General features: G+C 44.5%; 1 protein-coding gene across 2 annotated transcripts in view; it reads left to right on the top strand.

Annotated features, from left to right (window-relative positions):
- The window catches only part of Mthfd1l (methylenetetrahydrofolate dehydrogenase (NADP+ dependent) 1 like), a 188,460-nt gene that overhangs the window by 120,991 nt on the left and 48,491 nt on the right, over positions 1 to 18,978 (top strand). For both annotated transcript variants that reach the window (XM_026399935.2, XM_026399934.2), the window contains exons 25-26: positions 10,054 to 10,161; positions 12,507 to 12,659. In XM_026399935.2, the coding sequence (XP_026255720.1) occupies positions 10,054 to 10,161; positions 12,507 to 12,659 (261 nt within the window). The remainder of the gene's footprint in view (positions 1 to 10,053; positions 10,162 to 12,506; positions 12,660 to 18,978) is intronic.

Below are 18,978 nucleotides of genomic sequence, written 5' to 3'. Positions count from 1 at the left end.
GTCTCTTTGGCTTCTCCAGTTTTACTACTGACCGTTGCATCTTTCCTGTTGACTAATACAGGGTCTCCGTATCTGCAAGCATAGAGGGACATTTCACAGCAGAGAGAAAATCTAGTTATGCATTTACATCTCATCAGCTAAGAATTCCCTCTTCCAGACATTTTTTCTGGCATATCTTACCAAATCCATCTGGGATGTGGGCTCAGCTCTGCATTGTAGATGGGAAGGTAGAGCTGGGGGTGTAGCTCAGTGATAGAGCACTTGCCTCGCATGCCTGAGGTCCTGGGCTCCTTTCCCAGGACTGCAAAAAGGCTGGGAAGGTGATGGACTTGCCCCATAACAGATGGAGACTCGATGCATATTATAATGAGAAGGCTGAAGCCTGAGGGTCTCTATTCCAATCTTGCCCAGGCCTGCCTTCTACTATGGATATAAATTTAGACAAACTGACTCATCTCTGAGCTTCAGCTTCTCCCACTATACAACAGCATCTGACGTTGACACCACCTTCACAGGAGGACTGAAAGCTCAAAGCCAGCCTCAGCAATTTAGTGAGACCCTGTCTCAAATTTTTTTTAATTTAAAAAAAAATTAAATTAAAAATAAATAGATAGATAGATAATATCTCAGGTTTAATGCTACAGCATAAGAGCTGCCGATCCACGTTAACTCTCTTTCCCATCATGTTCACCTCACAAAGCGAACAAACCTCCTGAATTGACCTTCCAAGAATTTTCTTGCAGCTGGGCACAGTGACGCACACCTGTAGTCCCAGGGACTCGGGAAGCTGAGGCAGGAGAATAGCAAGTTCAAGGCCAGTCTCAGCAATTTAGCAAGACCCCCTGTCCAAAAATAAAAAAAATTAGAAAGACTGGTAGTTAAATCCCAGTTCAAAAAAAAAAAAAAGAGTAACTTAGAGTAACTTTATCAAACTCTAGGTATGTTTGTTTTCTTTTTTTTAGTGGGTTAAAACTAGGCATTAGAAGCCTAGTATGTCCCTTAGAGTTCACAAAAGAAAGCAGACTTTCTTTCCCTCAACACCCTAGTACTGGGGAGTAAACCCAGGAATGCTCTACCCCTGAGTTACATCCCCAGCTCTATTTCTTTTCTTTGGAGCCAGTATCTCACTAAGTTTCTGAGGCTGGCCTTGAAATTGGGATCCTACTGCCTTAGCCTCCGAAGTTGCTGGGATGTGCCACTGTGCCCAGCAAAAACCAGAGTTTCTAATGTACCATGATAAAAGGGCAATTAAACCAAGATATACATTGTTTTTGCTTCTGGTTGAGAATTGGGAGTCATTCATGATGTTATGAAAAGAGTCATTTTTGCAAAGTAGGAGGTTTGACACTGAAAACTTGACTTGAAATTCAGAGTCTGAATGTTGTTTGTGAACTGTTTGCTGAAGTTGAAAATCATCTCCATATCCTTCCTCTAACCTTGTAAACATTTTGAGGTGTAACCTTGACTGCAAGAAAGAATCATGTTTGTTTTGTTAAAAGGTCTTTCCTGTCACTTATATGGAACCATCCTCTTGATCGCAGTGGGGGCTAGAAGGGACACCCTGAAGGCAGCTGGCCTCTGAGATCTGAACCTGACACTCTCCCATCCCCTCCATTAGGGGTGGTTTCTCCCCTGCTGGTCTTTTTAACGGGAGGGCATGTTTTGATTTGGTTTGGTTTGGTTGATTATTGAGAAATGATTTCATATTTCTTTAAAGATTCAAATTTGAACAGACATTGAGGTTTTGAGTTTCCTTTTAATTAGACTTAAGGCATTTGCAACCAGAGCCTCAAATTTTAAATAAATAAATGTATGTATGTTTATATCCATGTATATACAGTGGGATTTTTTTATTGTGGTAAAAATGTTCATAACAAAATTTCCCACTTCAACTTTTTTTTTTTTTTCGATACTAGAAATGGAGCCCAGGGCCTCACACATGGTAGGCAAGAATTTGACCACTAAGCCACTTCCCCAGCCTCATCTTAACCACTTTTAAGTGTACAGTTCTGTGGCACTAAGTACATTCACATTGTTGAGTCAATAGAATTTTAAAACTTAATGTAGTTTTTTTTTTTTAAATCTCTGTGTGTGTCTCTTATATTTCATAGTAATTTTTAAAAGCCCTCTAGGGGGAAGGAAACATGCCCCTTCTTTGTGTCGTTCCTGTCCCTACACAATGGTCTCCTGCTCTGTCCTTCCCACTGGCCACTCACTTGTGGTTGCCCTGGGCCTGCCAGCTCTCTCTAGCTCTCTTCTTTGTGCACAGGAGTATTGGGGTGTTCCATGGAGAGCTGCCCCTCACACCGTCCAGTCGGTGAGCATCTTATTCATGAATCTCCCTTGCCTCCACCCTGTAATGTCTTGCTTTCTTAGTTAGGACTGAGCTGCCTTTAAAGACCTTCGGTCATCCAGCCTCAACTGCTGCAGCCCCTCATAAGCCTCCTTCCAGGACTCTACTCCGAATCCCACATCGCCTCCTGCTAGCCCAGACTTTATGCAGACTCTCCTCAGATGCGTTTCACTGCTGTGTTCTTCCCCCACACTGGCCTCTGAGTTCTCTCATCCCACGCAGCCTGCCAAGTGCCTTATCCTTCTGGGTTAGAGGGAGAGTCCCAAGAGAACTGAGCCTCCCCGAGAACCAGCCAACTTGCAGAGCATCCTGCTCACCTGTGTGGTTCCCACAGAGCCTGCCCCAGCTTTGTTTCCCATATGGTCAAAACAGCACCTGATGAGATCCTTTTATACATCACAAGGATCCTTAAAAATTCATTTAAATGCACCCTTCTGCCATGAAAAATGGAATGTCAGGGTGATGAAAGTTTCTAGAAATGCATTATTTTCTCTAAAATTTCGACAGAATCTAAAATGAGCTATCAGAGTCATACCACAAGATAGACAGCTGTCTTTACTCCTCCCACCCCATCCATCTGCAGACTTTCTTAAATTTAGATGAGACCATTGTAGTCTCATTGTGAGACTGTTCATTATCTCAAACTGAAAGCAAGTTCGTGAACAACATTACTTAAGTATTATTGCAGGTATAAACAGTAAAGGTAGCACATATGTTAAACCACTTGGACCTTGGGAAACTCATTTTGAGTTGGTTCGATGCACTCCTAGATAACACACCAATGTTCCTAAGTCAGGTTTGTAAGAGAGGAAGGAGCAGCTACATCACAATGGTACTTGAATTAGGCCATGCGGGTTCCTCCAATGTCAGCCCTCTTCCTTCATCTGAGTGGGATCTTTAAAAAAGCATGTGCCTATCAATTCCTTTATTTGACATGTAATATTCTGTTGAGTAATCAAAGATCTCCCATGTCAATTCATCATCTTCATCATTTCTCAGGAATAAGTGCAAATTTTCTAACTAGGAGCTCATTTCTTAGACCCAGTTATCTCCATAACACACAGCAGTTGCCTTAAGAGAATGAATTCCTCCCAGGGTCCCCAACCTGCTGCTCAGGCCAATGATCCCATGGAGACCCAAGCTCAGGGAAAGGCTCCGGGAAGTCAGCACACATGCTTTTGGTAGCTGAGATGTGTTGGTTTCCAGCCAAGGGTATGCTTTGTGTCAGGGATACAGGAGCCTGTTGTTCTCAGTAACAAGGACCGAGCTGCTCCCTGGACACCAGGTGGTATGTTTGTAATGCAACCCCGTGTACCTGTGGGGTATGGTCAGTGTAAATTAACTTCTACAGTTTAGAATTGTACTCTTATTTGAATTACAGGAAAGGCTGGGCTATATGCTGAACTGTTCTTGTATGTTATTCAAAACTTATGCTTCATTTAAAATATAAACTAAAAACTGAAATAATTACTGTGTACCTGGAGATTTCTGTTCAACCTAAAAAATTGTTAATTGATCCTCCCTTTAAATACTTAATGGGCATAGAAATAAGTTGTCCCAGTATCACAGCATGAGAACTTTTAATGTACTTGAATTCAACTCTGTGGACTTGGGAAAACAGAAGAACAATGTATTTTTTTACTCAGTATAGATAGTCCTGATGCCTGCCAACCACTTCATTTGGTGCAAGCTGAAGAAACAGCAGTGTTCTTGCACCTGGGCAGCAGTGTGGGCTCACTAAGGGATGGTCAGGTAAGGATAACAGAGGACACACCCTTTTCCTGGCTCTTCTAATGATGTCCAGTGCTGCAGACTTTAGCACCAACCTCCAGGTGAGCTGAGACATCACGTTATATAGCCTTTATGCCTCCATTTCTAATCCGCCCCCTCCACTTTTTTTCCCAGTACTGATGATTGAACCCAGGGCACATACTAGGCATGTGGTCTACTACCACTGAGCTACATCTCCATCCCTTAGTAGCTTCATTTTAGAACTCTGGTTCTATTACACATTTGTTTTTATTTTTGTTTGTTTTGCTTTGGGTCCATAATTTTATCACCAAAAAAAAAAAAATTTAAAAACGTAAGTTAACTGTTCTCTGGATTTTATAGATCAGTTTTATTCTAGTGATTCATAAATAAGGTCTTTAAATAATTTGATTTAAAGACTAAAGTGGGGCCGGGTATGGTGGTGCACACCATAATCCAAACCGCTCAGGAGGCTGAGACAGGAGGATCTCAAGTTCAAAGCCAGCCTCAGCAACTTAGCAAGGCCCTAAGCAACTCAGCAGGACCCTGTCTCAAAATAAAATCTAAAAAAGGACTGGGGATGTTGCTCAATGGTTAAGCATCCCGGGTTCAATCTCTGGTACCAAAAAGGAAAAACAAAATAAACATTGTGGGCATTTCCCAAACCTTTTCAAGCAGAATATACTTTCTTTTTTAAAAAAATATTTTTATTTGTTCTAATTAGTTAACCATGACAGTAGAATGCATTTTGACACATCAAACATAAACGGGTATAACTTCTCATTCTTGTGGTTGTACATGATGTAGAATCACACCGGTCATGTAATAATATTTGCACATAAGGTAATAATGTCCAGTTTATTCTTTATTCTCCCTAGCCCCATGGACCCTCCCCTCCCTTCATTCCCCTCAGTCTAATCCAAAGTACCTCTATTCTTCCCTAGCAGCTCCCACTTATTGTGAATTAGCATCTGCAAATCAGAGAAAACATTCAGCCTTTGGTTTTGGGGGACTGGCTTATTTCACTTAACATGATATTCTTCTCCAGCTCCATCATTTACTGGCAAAGCCATAATTTCAGAAAGTAGAATATACCTTTTTTCAGTAACTCAGCTTCTGTGAGCCTGGATCACCATATACCATGAGTATAATAAAACAAAGACCATCCTATTCTCCAGCTTAACCTTCAGGTGTCGCTCAGCTAATGTTTATGGAGTGCCTAGTGTGTGCAAGAGACTCATGGTGTGCCTACTGTGTGCAAGAGACTATTTTCCAGAGCTGCACTAAGACCACATGTGGCTATTTAAACTGAATAAAATTAAGAATTCAGTTTCTTAGTTGCATCGCCCTGGTGTTGTTTCAAATGCTTTAATAGCCACAAGAGGTGAGTGGCTACTGGGCCATAGGACATTTCCATTATGGCAGAACATCCCATCGGACAGCTCTGTTCTAAGTATTTCGGTTTCATGAAACAAACGTTTTGGAGATTTGGGAAGGAATTGATGTACAGTGTTTAGAGTGATATTCTTGATGAATATGAAGTTTAACATAGTTTTAGTTCAGAGGAACTCTAGACACAGGTCTCTGTTGTTGACCATAGTTTTCGGCTGTGTAGTATATAATAGGACGGCTACTGTTTTCAGAATAGGCTTTTGTTTGCTCCACTTGCACCTGGGCCGTGCCTTTCTCTTCCCTTTTTTGCTTGTGGAGACCTTTCCTGTCCTTCCCTGGAGGCCTTTTCGGTTCCTTTGATGCCTTGCCAGCCTTTGCTGCTTTCCGTGGTTCCCCTGCAGTCTGGGGCCTCCGGCAGCAGGAGTGGTGTTTATGCAGGACCTCAGTCCTGCCCTCCGATCTGTCACACTGGTTCATCACTCCCAAGTTCTTCATACACAAAGTCCCCGAAGCTCCGACAGCGTGACAGTGCTTGCCTGAGAGCGTTAGGGTTATTTGTTCGTTCAGCACACGCTCGTGGGAGGCCTACTGTGTGCAGGCCACTGTGCCAGACACCAGGCATAACAGGATGAAAGATGTGAGTAAATAGGTTAGTCAACGTTCACAGAGCCCGGGGGAGCCAGGCCAGCAATGATGAATGCATAAGAACGCATAATCTGTTTTACCACATAATTTGTTCTATACAAGGTATCATTGGCCACAGAGCTGTTCAAGGGAATTTAGATCATTGGACTGAGTTCGGCTTTTTTTTTCCCCCAAAAAAATCATGCTTCTCTCCAAAATCAAGCAGAGAGTCAATAGGAAGTCCTCTCCTACTGATTCAATATAAATAGATGACCTCCAGTGGAAGTACCTTATCAGGGCAGTTTTTCATTTTTACACTAAACCCCAAAGATAAGTTAACTGATATTTTTATTTATTTACTGATACATATGAGTGAAAAAGAAACACCATCATCGGAATCCCTGGGGAGCCCTGGGCGTAGGCTTCCTCCTTTGTGAGCTGAAGCCCTTTATTTATTCAACACAGGGTCTCCTGACCCAAGCTCGGGGTGCAGATGGCACATTCTCTCAGGGACTCAGGGGATGGTACTGGACATGTTAAAGCCCCCAGGAACCACCTTCCTCTTCTCCAGGGATGGTGAAGCTGAGGTTCGGGTAGCAGAAGTGCCACTGCCAGGGCTAGACACCAGTGCCTGCTGGCCACAGAGCTCGGCAGGGTAGCGAGAGTGAGCAAGAGACACAGGGTTCGCTTCCACGCTGGCCTCTTCCTGACGTCCCAGTACCATCTTGTTTGGATCCTCTGTTGTGTGTGGGTGGTTGCAATTCTCCTAAAGAGACTAAAACCACGACTCCATAAACTCCGCCTGGAACCTCCTCAAAACGCTTTCTAGTAAACAGGAGAAAGGAAGTAACTTTGGTGTTGACCAAAGATGCACATTCCCTTGAAAGGGTTGGAAGCTGGGGCTCAAAGGGATATTCGTCAACCCATGCTCTCGGCAGCATCATTCACAGATGGTGAATGGACAAGCCAAGTGCATGCACCGGAGCACGTCACCCTCAAGGAGTGCAGTTCTGACATGTGCCCCGGGTGCTCCTGCAGGGCACTGTGCTCAGAGGCAAGCCAGATACAGGGGGACCCGTGTGACTCCACTTGTAGGAGGGACCTGGAGCTGCCAGATTCCCAGAGGCAGACAGCAGAATGGTGGTTGCCAGGGCCTGGGGTCGGGGTCAGAGTGGCTGTTCAATGGGTGGAGTTGGGGTGGCTTGTATCAAGATGTGAATGTGCTCAGCACCCCTGAACTGCACGCTCAGAGTGGCTAAGGTGGTAAATTATATGTTGTGTGTGTGTTATTAAAATTAAAATATTTTAAAATAGAAACATTTCTTAGGATGTTTTCATGTTTAAAAATAAGAGTAAAACAAGTAAGTACCCACTCACTAAATCCTTCACGAGGCATCCAGTTGTGAATTTTTCCTTAATTATTCATAGAAAAATCACACTCCTTATTATCAAATCATAATCATAGCACAGTAAAAAATGAATTCTTTTCATGAAGTGTGTTATGAATAGCAGTATCTATTTCGGTGAACTTCAGAGGAAACCTTTCTTTCTCTCCACCCCACTGCCTCACTGAATAATAATATTACTGAAAGCCTGTACAGCACATTTGCCGTGTGCTTTCTCTCCCTTGCTTCAGTGTATGCAGTAAAGTGATGTACAATATTTCATCCTTATATTTTTAATTTTTTTCTACCACTGGGGTTTGTACACAGGGCCTGGCACTTGCTAGGCAAGAGCACCAGCACTGAGCTGTTCCCAGCCCTTTTTATTTTATTTTGATACAGTTTTTCAGTAAATTGCTGGTCTTGAACACGCGGTCCTCCTTACTCAGCCTCCCGAGGAGCTGGAATTATCAGTATGTGCCACCACCGTGCCTGGCTCACATTCGTATCTTAAGGATGAAGAAATGAATTCAGAGAGGTTCTGTGAGTTAGCCAAATTTAGGCAGGGCCCAAGTGGAACCCATGCTAATTAAGCAGGAAATTTGGGAATCATCATTTATTTGTCCAAATATATATATTGAGGCCTTCCTAGGTGCTCCAGGGCTGTGCTATATCCCTTCTTTAGGTAAACAAGAGACGATGTCTAACAGCATTGAGCTAGTATGAGCATTGACCCTTCTACATTAGAAGTTGCTCTGGAGGTCGGGCGTGGTAGCACTCGCAACTGTAAGCTCCTCTGGAAGTGGAGGCAGGTGGTCACAAGTTCAAAGCCAGCATGGGCAACTTGGTGAGCCCCTGATTCAAGATAAGAAATAAAAAGTGCAAAATGGCTGGGGATGTAGCTCAGTGGTAAAGGATCCCTCGGTTCAGTCCCCAGTACCAAAAAAAAAAAATAAAGAAAGACATTGCCCTTGAGGTTGACCTTTAGCCCAGCCTCAACTTTACGCTCACACAGTGGTTCTTTGTACCACATTCCTGGCACTAGTTCAGCTTATGCTGAATTCTCCCAGAGTGGACAGGCCACGGCCCAGTGAGGCAGCTTCCTAAGTTTTATCTTGTTGGATAACTCTGTGCCCTGTTTCAAAGTTATTCATACAAATGTACCATTGGCCCTTGCCAAGGAAAGTCCCCAAGGCAAGCCATAGGCTTCTGCTGCGTGGGTGACACCAATCATCCCCCAGTGCTCAGCTCAAGAATCATTCACCAAACAGGGAAGCCACTAACTGCACCATGCTGCTGTATTTTCTATCCACAGTAAAATTATGAACAATTTTGTCAAATACTTTTCTTTAAGAATCACGTTGTCTACAGCATATTCCCTTCTTAATGAACCAATCTTGTTCTATAAGACCAATTTTGGTGTCTCACCAGCAATCTGCACCTAGGTCTTCCATCTCTCACTGTGGGCACCATCTCCCCGAGCACACTCTTATTTACCAGCATCTGGTCTTTTTGCATATTCTTATCATGCTGCAGGATTTCTCATAATTTGCTCATGTGATAATAGATTCATCTCTGATTTTCCAATCAAATGTTCAATCACATCAACATCTATATTAAAATAGTCTTTTCCTGCTCTTCCCCTCCCTCCCTCCCTCTCTCCCTCTCTCTCTCTCTCTCTCTCTCTCTCTCTCTCTCTCTCACACACACACACACACACACACACACACACACACACACACACAGAGAGAAACTCTGCTTCTATGAACCAGTATTTTGTTTTGTTATGGGGTTTTCTTGGCACTGGGGATTGAACCAAAGCTGCTCTATCACTGAGCCATATCCTAAACCCTTTTAATTTTTTGAGAAAGGGTCTTGCAAAGTTGCTGAGGCTGGCCTTCAACTTGTGCCTCCCACATTGTTGGAATTACAGGTGTGTGCCTCTATGCCTGGCCAGAACCTCTTTAAAATGTGCACTAACTATTGAGTTAAGGGACTCCTATTCTGATATATAAGACCATTAAAAAGCAGAGTAGAAACTACATTTTCAAAACTCTCTAGTGGAAGAAAATGGTCAACTAGATAAGCGCACAAAATTGGCTGAACATCTGAGGCTTCTTTTTTGCCAGTTGACTTCTGCCCTGAACATTCAGTGGTTTAAGAGTAATTGAAGGAGAAATAAATAAATAAGAGTGATTGAAGTGAAACGAGAGTCTGTGCTGAATGCCACTGTTGCTGAGGAGGGACTCTCGGGAATTTTAAGCAAATATCTAAAATCTCACCACACTTTCTCTTCCTTCTTCAACCAGATTAAAGTTAACAACTTTGGCCAGGCCCTATGGCACGTTCCTGTGATCCCAGCAGCTCAGGAAACTGAAGCAAGAGGATCACACGTTCAAGGCCAGCCTTAGCCCCTTAGAGAGATCCTATCTCAAAACCAAAGATTGCAAGTGCTGGGATGCACCTCAGTAGTGGAGCACCCCTGGGTTCCCTCCCCAGTGCCAATAAAAGGAAAGAGAAGTCCTCAACTTTGTTGTCTCTGTGTCTCTCCAGCTTCCAATCGTGCAAAAGATAAGAACCATTGCCCAGGCCGTGTATGGAGCCAAGGATATCGAACTCTCTCCTGAGGCACAATCCAAAATAGATCGTTACACTCAACAGGTAAGAGTTGTACTTGTAGGGGAAAAAAAGAAATACACCTGGGGTTCTTGAAATACTCCCTTGGCTTGAAGACTAGAGGTGTCAGCCTCGCCAGTTGAACGAATCAGCCAAGGTTGAAGTGCCGTCGTGGGGTAGAGTACCGACTACCTCATCTGAGGGCATATGTCCTCTGACATGTGCATCATTGACTTGAGACTCTAAATGTGTCTGTCGTGGGTGGTGTCACTTTTGTATGCGATACACGGCCTGTAGTCCACCTACTCTGCAGAAACATCCAACCAGTGCTCTGTTGAGTAGCTGTGGAGTCTGACGTAGATGGTTCTAGTGCTTCTTCTTCACATGAGCATGCTGCGCGGTGAAGCAAATAGGAGAGCAGCGTGTGAAAATGGGAACATTCGGGATTCCCTTCCATGTGAGTAGTTCGTTGGCCTGTTGCTGGGGTTGCTCACCAATTTCAAAGCTCCATCATCATCTACCTCTGGAAAATGACAAAAGTAAATTTGCAAGTGACTGTAAAGGTGGCCGTAATCCAGAGCACGAGCCACTGTCTCATCCTCTGTGGATAGGCAAGAGCAGTCCACTGCTCTGCAGGATGTTCCGCCATCATGACCAAAAGGATCATGTGCCTCGAATGGCCCCATCCAGGTTGGCAATGACAAGATGGAAGTTAGAGTGCTTTACGAGCTTTCTGGCCAAAGAGCTTCATTAAGAGTGACATCGAGCTGGGAGCGTAGCACACGCCTCTAATCCCAGCAGCATGGGAGGCTGAAACAGGAGGATGGCAAGTTCAAAGCCAGCCTCAGCAAAACCAAGGCACTAAGCTGCTCAGTGAGAACCTGTCTCTGAATAAAGTATAAAAAAGAGCTGGGGATGTGGCTCAGTAGTTAAGCACATCTGGGTTCAATACCTGGTTCAAAAAAAAATGACATAAATCTTTTTTTTTTTAATTCCTGAACTATTTGTAAACCATATTTGTTATTTTGTTAAATACCGCCCGTGCTGACCATGGTATTCTCCCAGGTTTGGTAGGATGTCAGCAACTCGTTTCTTTTGGAAGTTTCCATGTGTGCTCTTAAAATCATTCCCAAACACTGCTAAAAAATGATTCCCAAACACTGCTCTGCACATGGTGTTGTTCTGTGATGAAATTTCCATTTGTATGCAATGAACTTAGTAAAATAAGGTCATTGTCATGAACTGTGAGCGTTTTATTCCCACGAGTTTTTAATAATGTTACTTAGGACTATCATTTATTCTAATATTGAGTCTAATCTTTTTTTTTAAGTTTTAAAATATCTTTTTTTTAAGGAACTAATATGGTAATGGTATGACATTTTTTAAAAAATATTTCCACTGGCAGATCTTTAAATGGGCGAATCTTTATCAGTTCATAGACATTATTTCAATGTTTGATCTTCAAGGTCCAAAATTATGGGCACCATTTCTGAAGAGCAGTTGTGATATTTCCTCAGCAAAATTCTTTGTAGTATATGAATAGGGCTTTCAAAGAGAGAATGCCCCACCCGCTGCAACTGATAATACTCTGAAATGTTCCAAATAGTTTGGGGCCAAATCATAAGAACTCCTATGTGGGTTACCTCTGAGGATTGCATTCCTTTTATCTCTGTCTACCAAGGGAATATTCCTTAAAAGTTACGTGTCAAGTATGTGGTTGCAATTAATTAGCAAAGTCTCGAAGGAACACTGTGTGCCACTTAATCACAAGCAGGCTTCAGAGACACTGTCCTTTTTGTGAGACACCACACGTGACTTCCTGCCCTTTCACCTTTGGAACTTGGGTCAGGCCTGGGCTTTGGTCCTTAAAAATAAGAGCCTTAAAAAAGTGACCTCATCTTGATTCCTATAATGTAATCGCAGATCAAATGGCCATGATTCATAAACCAGCACAAAGGGTCCTTTGCTTCCTGACAGACTGAGACTGAGTGAAGGATGGGACTGAGAGCCTCATTAGGGAGCCCCTCTCCAGATTACCTTTCTGGGTCCTGGATATTAATAGCCTTGGAAAGTGCTTTCTGCAGCTGCTGCTGCCCCTGCTGTGCCTAAAAATAGCTTGGCTTTCCCCCACACAGGAGCCTAGTGCTACCTTCTCTTCAAGAAAATGTCCAAAATAAACAGTAGACCCCCCCAACCTGCCAAATACTGGCCGCCCGGGATGAGCTCTCACCTTCAGCCTCTTGCTCCATGAACACGTAGGAACAGCAGCTCCTGGTGCGCTGGGGGGTCGGAGCCACTATTGCTACAGAGATTGTAGAGAAGGCAAATTCAGCAAGGACCAGGAGACCAACATTTGTACAAATGAACATGTTTCCTTTCCTTTCTTACAGGGTTTTGGGAATTTGCCCATCTGCATGGCCAAGACCCACCTTTCTCTGTCTCACCAACCTGAAAAGAAAGGCGTGCCGAGGGATTTCATTCTGCCTATCAGCGACGTCCGGGCCAGCATAGGTGCTGGGTTTATTTACCCTTTGGTGGGAACGGTGAGTCACAGGCTCCACAAACCCCCATGGATCAGTATTACCTCGATGCCTAAAGTCCCTGTGCTCGGCCAGCTCTCTAGAAATCATGTGTTAGGGAGTGATGGAGAGTATTTGTGACTTCTCTACCAAAACAAAAAACGAAAGAGGGATGGGAGTGTAGCTCAGTGGTAGAGCACTTGCCCAGTTCAACCCTTAGCACCACAAAAACAAACAAAAACCCTCCTCTGCTATTGTAGTTTGGGCTTTTGTTTTCTCAGAGCAGGTGTTCATGGTCCATAGAATCATAAAACTGGAACCAGGCCAGTGGCACACACCTGTAATCCCAGGAACTTGGGAGGCTGAGACAGGAGGATCACAAGATCAAGGTTAGCCTCAGCAACTTAGCATAATCCTATCTCAGAATTAAAAAGAAAAAAATTAAAAAGCTGGGAATGTGGCTCAGTGGTAAACCGGCTGAACGTTCAATCCCCAATACCCTGGGGAAAAAATCATAGAACTGATTCTCTTGGGACAGAGAAGAGCAGACATGGGAGAATTCTGTCTGCTGTGTGACCAGTGGAATGGCCTAGGACAGTGCTTCTCAACCTTTTGCATCAAAATAATGAAGCAGAAATGGAGAGGCTGCTCATGCTGGACTTGGACAAAGTCAACTCAGACACTCCAAGAGCTGGGAGACCAGAGCCTCACCTCGGCCTCCCTCCTGGGCACATCACCTGAGCAGCTCTGGCTAAGAATATTAACGGGTCACCTGAGTTCTCATTTTTGACATAGTAATCTCCATTGCTCTAGTGTGATCAGTATGTTACTTCAGGCTGTCGGTGGGGAGAAGACAGGAGATGAGCAGAGAAATAACAGCTTATCACAGCACTTAAAATCCACCATGGTGGGCTTCCCTCTAGCCACACAAGGCGGGCCCTCCCTTGGTTCCATCAGTGGCCTACATTTGGCGTCTTCTCACATGCGATGCTTCTAGATGAGGCGGGAAACAAAAAACCATTCTAACTCATTATTGTTACCGTCGTCGTTGTTACAGACTGACCTGAGCCCAGACAGAAATCATCCTAACAGGCTTTTTGCAATCAACCATAGGGCTCTGTTTTGCAGGAAATCAGTGGATGGTCAAAAAATGCGGAATTCTTCCCACACAAGAGGCACAGGGATTCTGAGAGGTGTGGGTATGAGCAGCAGAGGTTTGACCAGCACAGAGACATCTAGAGCGTGCTGTTCTGGTGTCTGGATGCTCTCAAATCCTGGGGAAGCCAAGGCTCTACCCAGAGGAGGGGAAGAGAGAGGAGATGGACAATGTCCATAAAGGACTCAACCTCAGAGCTGGAGAAGCCATGGGTTTCAACTCAAAGGCACAGAAGTACACAGTGTCCCTGCCTGAGATGGTGCAAGGCCCTGGCGCTGATGGGGCAGGAGGTGACAGGGAGGCTGAGAAGTGGGGCGGGCTGGCAGCATGGGACCCAGTTGTTAAGGATGTCAAACACCCACCTCAGGGGCCTTGACCTCCATTCTGTGCACACTGGGGAGCCCTCAGAGGGTGGGGTTTTCTTAATTAGAAGAAGAACGTAGTCTGGTTTGTAATTTTGGAAGATTGCACTGGCAGCGATGGGGAGAAAGTTTAGAGAAAGATCAAGACCCAGGGAGGCAAGTTAAGTCAGCTGGGGACCAAGGCAGTGAGGGTCGGCACTGCAGTGCAGAGTGGAAGCGAGGCTGAGGCGTGTTTTAAAGGCAGCTGTCGGTAGTGGGGACAGGGGAAAGCGACCTTTCCATTTTGGTGGCTCTGTATGGCAGTACCATCGGGCATGTACAGGATCCAGGAAGAAGGCAGTCTGACAGGGCCAGGGATGAGTCCAGCTTGGGCAGAGAGTTTGAAGGGTTAAGAGGAGATGTAAAATATGTGGCTCCATTAGAAATACAGACACCGCACTCTGAAGAAAGGAACAGGAAGGTGACCTTGTGGGGTTTTGTGTGTGTTTATAGTGCAAAGAACCAAACTCTGAGCCTTGTGCAAGTGAGGCAAGCACTTTACCACTGACCTACACCCCAGCCCGACCTTGTGAGTTTTAGAAACACAGAGGACAGTGTCCTTAGGTAAGGGAAGGAGCAAGGCTAGTGGGAGCGCAAGAAGGACAGGCTAAAGGAAGGAGCCCCAGAACACACCGACCCGTGAGCAGCTGGCTGAGTAGCAGGAAGTGTTCAGGGAGTGGGAAGGATGCAAGGACATCCCCAGAAAGTTCAGGGGCAACAGAGCCAGGCACCTAAGTTTGCAGATGGAGGGAAGGATAGCAACAGGGTCGCTGAAGGGAGAAAACTTTGAATAAAGTCAGGACTGGATGACATTGGAGGTGTACAGTCAGGTCAGCGATTGCCAGGATTGGGGTATTGGGGAGAGGGGATTAATTACAAAGGCTTATGAATGAGCATTTGGGGATGATGAAAATTCCCCGATTTTAATTGTGGTGGTGGTAGTTCTATGACTGTACATTTGGCCAAACTCGACAGACCGACACACCTAAAAAGGGTGAATTTTATTGTAAATAAGTAGATCTTTATTAACAAAAATGGGCCTGGTGCAGGGGCTTGCACATGCAGTCCCATCTACCCAGGAGAATGAAGCAGGGGAATCTCTGAAGGGGTTCAAGGCCAGCTTGGGCAACACAGTGAGGCCCCATCTCAAAAAAAAAAAAAAATGGACATTGAGAAAAGCCTGCTATTTTGTTTGTTTTGTTGTTTGGGTTTAGTGAATTAATTTTTTTATTCTAATTAGTTATACATGACAGTAGAATGCATTTTGACACATTGTACACAAATGTAGCACAACTTCTCATTCCTCTGGCTGTACATGGTGCAGAGTCACTCCAGTAGTGTCATCAGACATGTATCTAGGGTAATAACGTCTGTCTCCTTCTACCGTCCCTCCCATCCCCACAGCCTCACCCCTCCCTTCCCCTCACTCCTCTCTATACAAACCCAACTTCCTTCATTCTTCCTTATCCCCCCACCTCACTATGGATTATCATTCACTTATCAGAGAAAACATCCAACTTTTGATTTTAGGGATTGGCTTATTTCAGTTAGCATGATGTTCTCTAGTTTCATCCATTCACCTGCAAATGCCATGATTCACTGAGAAGATCCTGCTTTTTATGCCCTCGAGTGGCCATGGTGATGGCTTGCCACTCCTGGGCTTCAGTTGGTACAGGCCTTTGCTCAGGAGTAGGAGGACAATCTAGCAGAACAGGCCCAGAGGGTCTGGACCAGTAGGAAAGACAAGAGTGCCCAAAGAGAGAAGGACATGGGGACATCCTCCAAGCCAAAGTTAGCCTGATTCACAATCTGTCCTGACTCACGGTGTGAGATTCAGAATCCCACAGTAGCTCACCTAGTGAGTCCATTCATTCAGCCAGTGTGCAGAAGGCCCTGCGCTCAGGACTTCAGGGATCCCCAACATAAAGATGCTGTCTCTGCTTCATGCCGCTCACAGCTGGTAGAGGGAGCAGAAGTGAAATCCCAAGGCACACGGTCTGCCTAAAAGATCGTGAATCTGACTGATACCTTATTTGCTTCCTGAGCACTTAATAATCATTAAATAAAAATCAAAATGTAATATAAAATCTTGGGAGCCAGTAAACAGACACATGAATCTCTTTGTGCCCCTGTTGACACCGGCATATCCATTGCCAGGTAGAGAACTCAGCTGTTCTAGGAAATGAGAATTCTATCAACCATGGCTCTTGCCTGCACACCAGGACGGCTGCCTGCTCCTGATGTCACTCTCTGACTTATGACTCGTTAGAAAATGAATGTGTGGAATGTCCCTGGAGGAGCCCTCTGTGCCATTATCACACGTCACGGTGCCCCGACGTTCCTCTTGTGGCCACACACAGGGACGCAGTGAGCACCAGTGCACGGTGGCGAAATCCTCTTGAAACAATCAGTGTAAAGAGAAGGAAGGAAGCGGGGCCTGACCCAGTGGTTCCTGGAAGTCAGGAAGCCGGCACTGGGAGGTGGTGGCTGAGAGGGCCACTTTCTATGACAGAGCAGGAAGCTGTGTGGGGACGGGGAGACGCAGGAGTGGAGGCCAGGATCTCCTAATTAGGAGCGGTATTTACTTTTCTTCAGCCCCACTCTGGGCCCTGCTGCTGGCTGCCAAAATGCCTCTGCTCTTCATCACCCATGTGAGAGACGGGATAGTGATTTCCTGCTGAGATGACCCAGGGGAAGAGGAATGGGGACATGCGGGGGACTGGCTTCTTCAGGTGGGAAAATTCGAGCAGAGTGAATCCCTCTTACACTGAGTCATTTCCACATGCGCTGAGTAGAGCGCCCTTGAGATGCACATCCCTCTACCCACTCCAGAAGGAAAGTCCCAACTGGGACCCGAAAAAACAGAAAGGCTCTCCATTCTTCCCTGGTGTTAATTCATTCATGCCTTTCCTCAGCAAGTCGTTGTCAAGTACCTCAGGCAGGCAAGGCCATAAAGCCCTGTAGGTCTATAAGGGAAGAATCCCAACCTAAGCAAGTCCTTCCTTGAAGGAGAAACATCTTCAGAGTGGCTGGTGTGGGGAGATCACATGCAGCAGAGCTGGAGGGCCCAACTTTCTACCCTGCGGGTTCAATTTGCTAAATATTTACTTTCACTTTCCATCTTTACTTACAGGTCATGTGGTTTTCTACCTTGAACTATTGCTTGACCTTCGGTAAAATAACCAAACAGTTAGTTAATGCTTTAGTTGGCCTTGGTCAACACAATCTAATACCGACGGTAACTACATGAACCAGTAGTTACCATCAGCAGCTTCATGAATCCATTTCCCTTCCCAGGGCTTCTGCATGGAAACTGGAAGTTTCCTGGACTCCTCAGCTCAGGGGTATCTGAGGCCTTGGCTACCATTCTCACATCCTTCTAGTGTTTTCCATATTTCTTTAAGGTCGCTGAGTTTTCCTTCATTCCTAGTAAGCTTCTCATGTCCTCTTGCCTCTTTTGTATAATATTTTTGTGATATAGTTTTTTCCCAATTTATTACTGAAAACTACAAAATAGCACCAGATTCTTGACCAGCACAATACTGCTTAGAATATCCTTTTATAACCAATAGTTGATCAGAGATGGATCTTAGGAGGAGGGAGGAAAGAACACATCATTTTTTAAGGTTCTCTAGTCTTCTATTCTACAAATTACCCTATTATGGTATATTTCCAAAATCCTCTCAAAGCTGATGGTTTATAGAGCTCCATAAACCTAATAGTTTATAAAACTTCTCAAAAAACAATCTCATGCCAAAAATATGTAGTAGGTGGTCTTGGTTTTCTGGCTACATTGTTTTGATATGGTCTTTAAGTTTTCATACTTTACAAAGCCTGTTTCATCATCAGACATAAATTTCATGACATAAAACCACTCACAGGGAAGTAAAGTATATGGAGTGGTGTTATGGGAAAGTAAATTACATTCCATGCAGGAAAAGACCAGGGAGATGACATCAAAACCTTAGCGTGGGACAGTGATACGATGAGCAACTTTTTTCCCTCTTTGCTTTTCTGTATAGTCCACATTACCACATTGGGCAGCTATCAATTTTATAATGTGAGAGTACAGTTAGTGGGGAGATGATAAACTCCAAGTTCTCAGGGAAGTATACTCCTGGTATAGCCAAACAGTTGCAAGGGACTCAGAACACATGCACATGCAGATCAGGCCCTTCTGTCACCTGTCCATCCTGTCACCTGCTCATCCCTGCTGTCGTACTGTGTTTCCATGACTTAAGAGTTGGGACCCAAGGAAAGACATAGAGCTAGAATGCACCTATGAGAACTGTACTCCTGCTCATGGTTCTTCTTGCTCTGTCTCATGTTTGTTCAACCCAAATTCTGCAAAGGAAGTTCAGGATTTTTTGCTCCATATGAATGGGTCCCAGCATGCTGCTTATGTACTCTTTTAGGGTAGAGAGAGGATGAGGGAACCACTTCTTCTCACAAGGCATTCTTTAAACAATGACTCATTTCAAGACAGTTGGCAAAAAGAGGTATCTGGCCAAGTTTGAATTCTTAGCCATTTATCCGTTTGAACTTAGTTTTCAGTGTGACTGTTTTACTTCATGTTATGGCAAAGAGTGAAGCCCTGGAAGAACTTAGGGCATAAACTTTTTTTATTGACCAAGATGGGACATAAAGTTATGCTATAATGGGTGCTTAGGATAGCAATCTGGGTCTCGGGGTTAACCGTCTCACAATTAGCATTTTTATGGCAGTTGGTGCCACACAGGACAGAGGTCAGGGTGTGCAACTGCAGAGAGACAGACTGCTTCTCTCT

This window comes from Urocitellus parryii, chromosome 8 (assembly GCF_045843805.1).
Source record: "Urocitellus parryii isolate mUroPar1 chromosome 8, mUroPar1.hap1, whole genome shotgun sequence".
Lineage (NCBI taxonomy): Eukaryota > Metazoa > Chordata > Mammalia > Rodentia > Sciuridae > Urocitellus > Urocitellus parryii.
Note: the sequence above shows the minus strand (reverse complement) of the source record. Positions and strands in the feature narration are given on the sequence as shown.